Source organism: Fulmarus glacialis, unplaced genomic scaffold (assembly GCF_000690835.1).
Source record: "Fulmarus glacialis isolate BGI_N327 unplaced genomic scaffold, ASM69083v1 scaffold854, whole genome shotgun sequence".
Lineage (NCBI taxonomy): Eukaryota > Metazoa > Chordata > Aves > Procellariiformes > Procellariidae > Fulmarus > Fulmarus glacialis.
In genome coordinates, this window is record NW_009209721.1 from 40,041 (window position 1) to 51,439 (window position 11,399).

General features: G+C 40.5%; 1 protein-coding gene across 1 annotated transcript in view; it reads left to right on the plus strand.

Annotated features, from left to right (window-relative positions):
• The window catches only part of GREB1 (growth regulation by estrogen in breast cancer 1), a gene marked incomplete at its 5' end in the record, with an annotated part of 44,115 nt that extends 39,238 nt beyond the window's left edge, over window positions 1-4,877 (plus strand). The window contains 4 exons of the mRNA XM_009576906.1: window positions 109-244; window positions 782-982; window positions 2,613-2,751; window positions 4,594-4,877. Coding sequence (XP_009575201.1) covers window positions 109-244; window positions 782-982; window positions 2,613-2,751; window positions 4,594-4,757 — 640 coding nt within the window. The remainder of the gene's footprint in view (window positions 1-108; window positions 245-781; window positions 983-2,612; window positions 2,752-4,593) is intronic.
• Window positions 4,878-11,399: the final 6,522 nt, after the last annotated feature.

Sequence of the window (11,399 nt, forward strand, 5' to 3'; positions counted from 1 at the left end):
TGGTGGAGGGTCAGTATGTTTGACACCTGTCCTGACCCTGAGTGCTTGTATTTGTTAGTGTGTGATGAGAAACATTCCTCTGAACTGCTATGATTTTATTCTTTACAGATTTACGTGTGATGATGTTGACTTCAACTTGCGTGTCCACAGTGCTGGCCTTCTCATCTGTCGGTTCAATCACTTCAGTGTCATGAAAAAGCAAATTGCAGTAGGAGGACAGCGATCCTTCCACATTAAATCTAAGGTGGGAACTGAGACCTCTGTTTCATTATTGTTAAACTTCTATTCTCCTTTTTGTACCCTGTAACCAGGAAAGCTGAGGTATTTTGGTGCATCACCTGTTGCCAGTAACGGGGTCTGTCTGCCATGTTTTGGTTTTTTCTATTTCTTTCTGAACTCCACAATATTCTTAGCATAAATGCGCCTTTCCTTAATAATTTTCCTTTAAAACTTTTAAAAACACCTAAAGTATCTCTTTACAATCCAGATAACCATTCACTATGAGTATTTTATCTATAGCTATGGAATTGCTCATCTTCATATGACTTCATATGACTTCATACGTAGGAGTACTTTGGGTTCAAACAAGAAACCCCAAAGACTCTATAAATACAAGTATAATTCCGTGAAACTCTGAAACTTTTTGGTAGCAGATATTTTTGGCTGAATGACTTTGCTTCTTATTTGTAGGATAGAGACATATTTTATACAAACCAAAATTCAGATAAGTACAACTTGATTGATCAGGATTGATCTGTACCAGAAATATTTTTCCTCGTAGGTTTCTGACACTCCAGTTTCAATCTCACCTGCTCAGTACATTTGTGCTCCTGACAGCAAGCATACCTTCTTGGCAGCACCTGCTCAGTTGCTCCTTGAAAAATACCTCCAGTATCACAGCCATCGCTTCTTCCCTCTCTCACTGAAGAATTATAGCCATCCAGTGCTATCTGTGGACTGTTACCTTAACTTAGGACCACAGGTACTGAACAAAATAATCTCTAAGCGGCTCTAGAAATGTACAGGCTATGTTTCGGATGAGTTCATTGATGCATTCCTTAATAATAGTTACATAGCCTTTGAAGAATCAGGTATTAGATCCCTATAATGTTAAAATCAAATTCTTAGTCCCATAGAGACATTATTAGAGGCTACAAATAAAGTACATGGAGAACAATACCAGAGTTGTCCTAAATACTAATGTAGTCTGTGAATTATATTAGATTCTGAATTAACACAGAGCACATTTTTCTTTAAGAAGTGTTTTCTCAGTCTGCTATAATTTGGCCCTTCCTACAGCAAATTTCTTCCACAAGAGTATTTTACAAATACTAGCTAGCCCTTAGAAAGCCCTTCAAAATACAAATGTTTTAGTTCACTTTTGACTGATAAACTGAGGCAGAGAAGCAAATATCAAGACCACAGTCAGAATGGGAGAAGCTGACATTAGATCTCAGGAGCTGTTGGCTCTCTCTGATGGTTTTGGATCTAAAGCCAGGGTCATACTTAAACTCAAATGTTGGTCGGGTAGAAGTATGATACTAAGGTGGTGGTGTTCAGGAGAGAGAAACTGTTTTTACCTTTTCACCTGACTTGAATACTAAATGAAATTCAGTCTTGCTGGATTTACTAAACTTCTTTACCAAAACAGCTGTGTAATGACCTTCCCATATATTCTGCACCCAAAACATTTTGAACTGTATCTTTTAATTTGTTTTCTGGCTGAGCTCTTACAGGTCTACGTTCCCACCATGCTTGGAAAAACAAACTCTGTGGAAGGGCATTGCACTGTTACTGTCTTCATCCATTGCATCCTTTCAGCTCTAACCCATTCAGCACATGAAATGAGTTCAATTCAGTTCTGGAATTGTTACCTGAGCTGGAATATGATACAATATGATTGAAGGAATGTGGGTAAATATAGGCATCCTGGGCCAGAGTCTCAGTTGCTGTGGGTCAACCTTCCTGCACTGAATCATGCTGATTTATGCTAGATGAGGGTCTGCCCCAACTAAGTAGTACAACGACACTTTGGAAACAAAGCCTTGTGTGGAAGATTGCTTAATTTAAACTTATAAATCCTGAAGGAGTGCTATAAATATTCCCAGTTTCTAGTGGATTTGGGGAGTAGCCATAAAAACAAACTAGATAAGAGGAAACCTCACGCATTTATGTATATGCTCAACTATACTGACTTGATTAATCCTATCGTAATGTAAATGAAATGAGGCATTTCTAAAGGGTTCTTTTCGTGTCCGACTGCACAGTTACTGTGTTTACTTATGTGTAGATAAACTGTGCTGGGCAGGTCACAGCATTATGGTTGTGGGGAGCTATTGTCACTGCAGCTTTCAAACCCTGTCATATCTAAACCTCATGATAATAATAGTAATGAATAGTAACGACTAATACATAGTTATGAATAGTGCTTTTATGTAGATTTTTAATAAGTAGAGGGATGTTTAGGAAGGAGCTATAAAAATCACAATACTTGGAGTTGGAAAGCAAGTCTGAATTTGCATCAGGTGCAAATACTGAAAGCTTGATATCAAGCCTTAGCTTTATATAGAAGCTTGAAAAATGTTAATTTTTTTTTCCCCTGTCCCAATCAGATTGCAGTTTGCTACGTGAGTTCTCGGCCTCACTCTCTGAATATCAGTTCCTCTGGTTTGACATTCAGTGGTCTCCTGCTATACCTCTGTGACTCCTTTGTTGTAGCTAGCTTTTTGAAGAAGTTTCATTTTCTTAAAGGTGAGCTGCAATGATTTTATTACAGAGAATTATATGATCTGGTGTCTGGGAATCTGGGGAAAAATGTGTTCTATATGAAAATATACATGCATATATATGTATATGCACGTATTCATACTTGTCTTTATACGTCGCACCCATCTTTGATGCTTGATCATGCTGGCTCTGTACTGTAGTAAACTGGTATATAACAGTGCTATAAGTTCTGCAGATTTCGAAATGGGGAGGAATGTTGGATCTATATCATTCTGCTTAGTTTATGTTTGAAAAATGAGTATTTAATATTTATGTATTAAGCATTTACCTATTGTGCTCTTGCAGGTTTTCTAATTTTCGATAGAAAATGGGTGATGGACAAGCCTCCGTCAAAATCTATTTACTATCCTTAGAAATAGAAGCTGGCTCATTCAAAATTTATTCCTAATAACCAGTTTCTCCACGTAATCCTTATGAGGGTGGATAGCAGTGGAGACAAATAACTTCCATTTTTATTGCGGGCAGTCACACTGCAAACTTCTTTTGGATTGTTCAGCTACTATCTTAGGTATTTAGGGCTCTGGGGATTTGTTTCACGCACAGCTATAACTGAGGGAAGAATGCCATGGCAAATGCCTTCTTGAAACAGGAAGATTCGTTATGAACTGCTGTGTTCTTTGTTGCAGTTAATACAGTTTCATGTAGGTATGTGTAGCAAAGTGCAAACTGGGGTACACAGTGCTTTTACCCACACACACCACTGAAGCCACATGAGTGCCAGTGTATATGCTCATTCTGGAGCAGCATCCACATTTTAATCAGCCTGTAGTTTCTCTAACAAGGCTATCAGAGTAACTGCAAATGAAAACTGTGCTTTTGTACTGCATTTTTTGAGTGACCAGAGGCTATCAATCAGTTTCATTTTGCATAAACCAGACAATTTTTATAGCATGTAGCACAAGGTGTATTTGATTTGGGATTTCTCCATCTCCCTTGGCAGTCTACTTGATTTTCTAACCCGACACATGAGCATTAAACACCACATGATTGTCTGCCTTGTTTCTTTTTATTAAGTTCTCAGTTTTTTTTTGTCTTGGGCGTTGCCACTTACCTCACCATCTCTCATTCGCCATTACCATGGCGAGGTAATTATTTCCTCTTAATTGAGCACTTTCCTCAGAAGCCAAGAAATCATGCATGCAAATTAAAATGGTATCAGCACGCCAGTCAAGACAGTTGATATTGTTTACTAAACTATGATATTTCTTACTTTGGCATTCTCGATTCGCCAGTGTCCATAGCCATACAGACCAGATTCGTCTTTGCCAGCACATTAGCTTACCAATCCGAAAAGCACCAAAGTTTGTGATTAGTTTTAAGGACATGTTTAGAGCATTTCTGATCAGCAGAGCACAAAGAGCTTAGTCAGCCATCATGGTGATTGACTTGTGGTATAAGTGTTTTGCTCAGTGAAGGTTTCACTCAACAAGGCAATGATCAGCAGGGTTAGAACAGTAATCGATATAGGCCTTTGTCTTGTTTTCTGCCAGGACCCATCACCACCTCCTTAGACCTGACAGTTTTACCCTTCCTTACCCTAAAGAATAGCGAATGTAGTGTTAGTCCTCTTTACTAGATGAATACCAGATACCTCAAGTTACACAAGAAGATCTTGATAAACAGGGAGCTGAACATAGCTCTCCTCATGAGTGGAGAGCTACATGAGTGTCTTAATTTTTTCCTAAGCCCATTTGTAACTCCTGCTGTGAAAGTGGTGGAGTTCTACATGCTAAGGGGTGGTGCAAGCTGGGTGATATGCGAACAAAGGGGATACTCACGTGGGTTTCTTTTTAACTGTTTGCTTAGGTGCCACCCTGTGTGTGATTTGTCAAGATCGCAATTCTCTTCGCCAGACTGTTGTCCGGCTAGAGCTGGAAGACGAATGGCAGTTCCGACTGCGGGATGAATTCCAGACTGCGAATGCAAAAGAGGACAGACCACTTTTCTTCCTGACTGGACGACATATTTAATTGAAGAGAGACACATTTCTTGAATGGTACAAGAGACTATAATTGCCACCATTTCATGAAATTACTTTTGAGAGGCTCTGCTTTCTGAACAGAAACAGGATTGTTTTCTATTGTTTATTAGAATGATATCTAATCAGACAATTTATGCTCATATTTCCAAACATTGAAGTGACTTTTCTAGTCTAATTGTCTGATGACAATTCCTGGGAGAGACGCAGAAACTTACTACTCCGCATGGCGGAAATAATTTTGGATCAGAAGGGAGGTCAATGAGTGCACTTGTTCTGTGACAAAAAAGACCACATGCAAGTTCATAAGCAAGAGTTTTAGAAAACTTTTTGTACATTCCAGAAATAGAAAATGTAAATTTAGGAGCAGATTTTGTTTTACAAGTCTTATTTATCTAACAGTTGGCACAAGGCAACAGGAATTGTTACAGTTTTGTAGTATACTGCTACTGATTGATCCAGGTAGGCTTTTTATATGAAGATTTGTAAAGTATATTTCTTAAATAGTGGGAACTCAGTTGGAGCAGTTGGAACTCAGTTAATTTTTGAAACAGGTGCCACGCTGGATAGTTTTACCATACAGGACTCTTGGGGTAGAAGCATAATTACATGTCTGGTTTTATTAGCATAATGAAGAGTCAAGAAAGTAGATTTTAAAATGAGATCTGAACATTTAAACCTGAAACTCCAATTACCTTGAGTAACTGAAGAGACCAAATGGAGAAACTGACCTGCAAGTGACTTATTACATCTAGAACAGTGGTGTTTCCTGGTTTCTGATTAAACTGTTGCACTGGCTGCAGGCTTCAGGCTGGGCCCAGTGCACTCAAGACAGCAGATAAGAGAGTTCTGAAACACTCCCAATACACTTTCTGGGGATATTTTCTTGCCAAGGTGCTTCAAAAGAGTGAGAAAATGGAGACTATATCTCTGAGGAATTCAGGTGGAAATCTAAAATCACGTTCTAGAATGGCACCAGGCGTCAAGATATTTTGTAGTCTCTAAATGTGAAGTCAGTGGTCACGGTCTTCATCTATGTTTTCAGAAATATTCTCTGAGTTGCAAACTTCATGTTTGTCTTTACAGAATCAGTGTTAACTTCACTTAGTCCAGGTGCAGGAAGGATGAGTATAGACATTGTCAGAAGACATCTAATATTTGGGCAGTCCTTTCTTGCTGGATGCAACAATGGGGGATCATTGATTTTGTACTGATGAAATGCCATTAAGGGCCTGAGTCCGTTACAGTACTGGCCTTGAAATGCAGACATCAGTATGACTATGCCAAAGAGCTAATTTAAGTTCATTTACAGGGAAAAGGTAAGTTCTCTAAGTTTGAGAGACTTAGATTGCTATTTACAAGATAACTGCTGGAGATCAGTGTGTTTCTATATTTCATTGTCCTTGTTTCAGAATGAGAATTCACTTTGTTTCTGAGTCCGTTACAGTACTGGCCTTGAAACGCAGACATCAGTATGACTATGCCAAAGAGCTAATTTAAGTTCATTTACAGGGAAAAGGTAAGTTCTCTAAGTTTGAGAGACTTAGATTGCTATTTACAAGATAACTGCTGGAGATCAGTGTGTTTCTATATTTCATTGTCCTTGTTTCAGAATGAGAATTCACTTTGTTTAAGCTTTGGGAAGGAAGGCGGGCATTGTCCTATGTAAATAGCATTACCTGTTCAGTTTTCACCAGTTGATTAGTTAATTTAAACTTTTTTAAAGAAGTGTGACATTCATGTCTAATCCATCCTTTATAAATAAAGTTAATGCTGCATGGATATCTGTCTTGGTGATGTACAGGACCGTCAAGTATGCTTTTGCAGGGAAAAAAAATTGGTTGGAAAGGAGCTAATATAATTAAGGAATGCTCTGAAGTGATCAAGAGAAAATACAGTACTTCTTAATGGCCTAAAGTGTAATGCAGCCTCAAAGGTATAAGAATTTTTACAAGAACTCAGAACTAAAGACGGTGGGTTGAAATCTCCTTTCCTGTGACCAAATACTTAAACAACTTATACCAAATGTCTGTCAACTTTCCCTGTGTTTTTGACTTAAGATTTGCTTTGCAAGTTTTTAGACATCCATTTTCTCCAAGAAACTGAAAAAACGCCTAAAGGATATAATAATAAACAAACAAAAATAAATCACATCCTTTCTTAACATTCTCTTTTGCCACAAAGTCTTCAAAACGTTGACAAAATGCAGCCACTAGTGGGCTGAAACCATCATACTCTTGAGTGTTGTTTCACCGTTAACCTCTTGCTCCGTGAGTTACTTACCTACTGTATCCTGTCTACAGGATAGGGGTCTCAGGACCTGGCCTCTCTGGACATATGTCTATCGTGTGACCAAGTGCAATCATTCTCCATCATGGAATACATACATAAGCAATCATGTATATGGTGAAACTTCCTTGCACAGCTCATTGTCTGATGGAGAACATCCTGTTGTAAGACCAGATATGCACTTACTGTGTGACCAAAATGCAGTTACTTCCCATCATATGACCAGCTATGTACCCAACACGGTAGAAAAATACAGCATTTTGTTCCCAGGATACCAAATTCTTACGGTGGATAAGTCAGGGAGAGCCGCTCCCCAGAGCTCCATCCAAAAGTTTCTTCATCCCTGACCTAGTTTACAAGATAAGCTCCTTTAGACTGTAAGTTTTCAGGGAGAGGGACAATGTAGGGTTCATGTCCAAGTAGGACTCTGAGGTGCTACAGTAATACAAATAAATAATAAGGATAAATAAAAACAAATCTGTTTGGGTGGGACTGGCATCCTGTGCTGCAACTTCTTTGTGCTGTAGTTGTTTACCACAGGTGCACGTGTTGGGCATGCGTTGGGTGGAGGTCCCAGCTCCACCCGTCCCTTGTCTTGCCTTTTGTGGGAGGGAATTACTGACTTTCAGTCCCAGTGACCTTTGCGAGAAAACTTGGCCCCTGCCCATTATGTACACAGATCTTGTAAGTCTTTCCTTTCTGACTTTGGACGTGGCAATAAGATAGAGTTCTGCATCACATGGATTGACTTGATAATGTAGTGGCAAATAAAATAAAAGGCATTGCCTGCATGCTTTTACAGGCTTTTTACAGCCTCTACCTTCTTCTCTAGTGCCTTCCATGCTTGCTGGTTCAGTCATCCACTGTTATCACCTGAAGTAGTGTCATTAGCATGTTCTGTATCGTGTGTCAGTGTGTGAAGGATTTTATGATTCAGCTTCTGCAAAAAACTGTATCCAAATATAGAGAAAGTTACTGGGAAGGTGACATTATTTTCCTTCTTACCATCCTCTCTCCACTATCAAAGCACTCTTCACAAGCACTTAATCACTAATGGCTGGTATCTAATCATCTGGGCATTACAGATGATTAGAGGATGTAAGGGATTTCATCCTTCCCTAGCAAGTGCCTCCTGTTGTGATAGGGAATGTACGGATCTCAGCTCCCACTCTGCATCTAAAAGCAGCTGCTAAACATTGCTTGAGAGGGAGCTGCTTTTCAAAAGCTGTATCTGTGACACTCTGTGGTGAAATGTGTCACTCACACAAAAAGAAAGCGATAAACAACCCAAAGGAAGGGTCAGGGGAGAGGTTTACAGGGTGGAAAATGGAGAGCAAGGGAAATGGGGTCTATGAACAGAGGCGGCAGCACGGAAGAAGCTGGGGGGCAAGCAGGGCTCCTGGCTGCAGTAGGAAGTGTTTGCTGGGGCACGAGGACCCTGGGCAGGGGCTGTGTGCAGGGCAGTAGCATCAGGATTTCCATGGCAGGGGAATTCAGGTGGGTGGCGTGAGCACCCAGCTCAGCAGGTCCCGGCCATCTGCTGCGGGCTGCTGGGCTGGGCTGGCTGTGGGGCTTGGCGGGGATCACAAGACATCTCTCCTTCCTGGGGTCTGTTCCGCAGCCACTGCCAGGGGGCCTGTAGCAGAAATGACCGTGCCAGAGCTGTTGCTCAGAGCGGTAATGCATTGCAATTACCTCTGCTTGCATCCGTCCGCCACGCTTCCCCAGCGAGCACAGTCCCGCACACCGGCAGGCACCCACGCACCCACTACACGGCCTTTCACCCCACCACGCACAATCCGCCCCCTGCCTCTCCATTCTCCCACCAGAGCCCTCTGCTCACACATCCTCCCCTACCCCTCAGCAACCAGCCGTAATATTTCATCAGCTGTCACTGAAATACGGTGGCTGTGCTGGTGTGAAATAAAATCTGTATTCTTTCCTTTTTCCTACTTCCTTAAGGACGCAGCTCCTCGATGAAAAGTAAAACTAGTCCCAAACAACCTCTGCCTGTTGACTGTCTTCTACCCCTTATCCCTGCCCCAGTCTTCACCTGAAGAAATACTCAGTGGTTCTGGTCATTTGCAAATGCTTTTATAACATTTCCAGTCCTGTTTTGACAGCCCCCAAAATAACCATTGATGATTGTGGAGGACACAACTCCGGGAGTTTTGAGACAATAGTCCAATTGCTGGCATTGCCCATTGCTGACATATTTTTTGGTAAGGAAGTGATGGGCTGTCGGATATAACACTGAGACTCCTGCTCAGTGAGAAAAAGACATTTGGAGTCAACTGCCATGATTTTAAGAAAGACTTCATAAAGCTGCTTCATATGTAAATGTGGTTTTGATTAAAATCCTCAAGAAAATTGAAATGTTTGATTTAGATTTACATAGTAAAATAAACAGAAGAAAATTTCTTCACACTTGTTACATGACCGATGTGCTGATTACGCACTTAAACTCTGAACATACTAGAGTATTATTCTGGCAGCGTGTGCTGAGGTGCTATAGAAAATCTTGAGTGGCACTGATAACAGCAACTTAACAATTTTCTTTATTCTTAGAGACAACAGGATTGATAGGAAAGTGAGTTTTTACTTGTTACTACCCATAGGGACCAGTAACAGTTTGGAGAACAGTTATTGGCTCACAGGGTATTGCAGTAACCACTGGATTAGTTCTGCATCATATGATACCTATGCAGAATGTGCTTTTGCAAGCACACAGAATCTGTTTTTTGGTGATAGTGTGATTTCTTTCTATTCAAACTTAAATTATTCTTGTAAATACTGTTGATTTATCAGCCATAAATCTCATAGATCTGTCCCAGACAAGATGGCACCTGTGTTGGGGCAGGTTGGCAGCACTGTGTTCTCATGTTTGGGCTGAACATGCAGCATCTTGAATCTTACCTCTGCAGGAGATGCAAAACAGAAGTTACAACTCAGCAGCTGTGTAAGGTAGATTTTATTCTTGCTTTCTTATTGTAGCCCTATTTCAGGTACCAAGGTGCTATAGATTGCCATGGGTGTTTATGAGACAAAAGCCTTTACAAAAGGAAAATAGAGAAGCGCAGTTCCATACGCTTTGTCCACGGCAACTGCAGTAATGTGAAAGGGCTGGGGAAAGTTAAACTATTTTAGGTGAGTGACACTGTCCCAGTACAGTAGAGTTGTAATTGTATTCAAAAATATCTTAAATTAATCTTTAAGTTGAACAATTATTCTATTAAAAATAAGATGACATAATCTTATCAGTTCAGCAGAATAAAGTTTACACGAAGGTTACCATGAGCTAATATTACTATATTTAAATATACTGGGATGATTACAAATGTTTTTTTCCTTCTCATGATACAGCACTTACAAAAGCTGCTTATAAAAAGAAGTTGGCCCCTGTTTACCCTGTGTCATCATGCAGTGAAATCATGAGGCAATGTTTAAAACTGACATCAAGATTTCTGTTTGCACTGCATAATTATCCAATGAATGAAACTCATTGCTACAGGATCTCATAGAGGCTACGAGCTGAGGAGGAGTCCAAAAACCACTGTGAAGCTTATGTGAACTGTGAGTCTGAGAATATCTTCTGTGAATTTTGTGTCAGCCCCTGTGTTCCACGTGTGTCTTTGGTTGAAAACACCAACAGGGGAAGTAGCAGCAAAGTTGTGAAGTCCTGAGAGTGGGGAAATGGGAAGGGAGTGAGGGAAAGGCAGCTGCTGGGGTCGCAGGGGAGCACTGGGAGGGAGGCAAAGAGAGGGTGGCCAGCTGTGCGGGCATGGCAGCAGAGGAGGTGGGAAGGGGAGCAGGTAGTGGGAATGGCAACCTTGGGAAAAAGCTGAGAACCACTGTCCTAATTTATGAAAATTATGGAGAAAGATCTTTTTACATCTGGTTATTTTTCAATTTCTGGATATCTGGATCAGAAGTGTTTGGTGATGGTCACCCTTGGACATAGGATACCAGACTACCAGATGCATTGATCTAGGAACAGCAGCCGCTGAGTTCATATATGTTGCACGGAAGAATTGCTTGTACTTGTTAGTGCTTCCTGGTGAAAGCAGAAAGGTCCTGAAGTTGGACAGTGCAGAATATGACAAAAGCTTCAGAAATACAGTGTGCTGGGAAAGATGCACAACCACTTCTTGAAGAATTTTACAAATAAACATTATGCAACGTATTAGAATGATTTAAATAGTATTTCTGATAGATTGTTGTACTTGCCCATCACAGCTTGAAAGCAAATTTAACAGAAAAATGGGTGGGACAGTGGAAAATTACTCCAACAAACAGTGGTTCCTATCTTTTATGTTTAGTGAATAGACCTTTCAGCAGAAGCAGG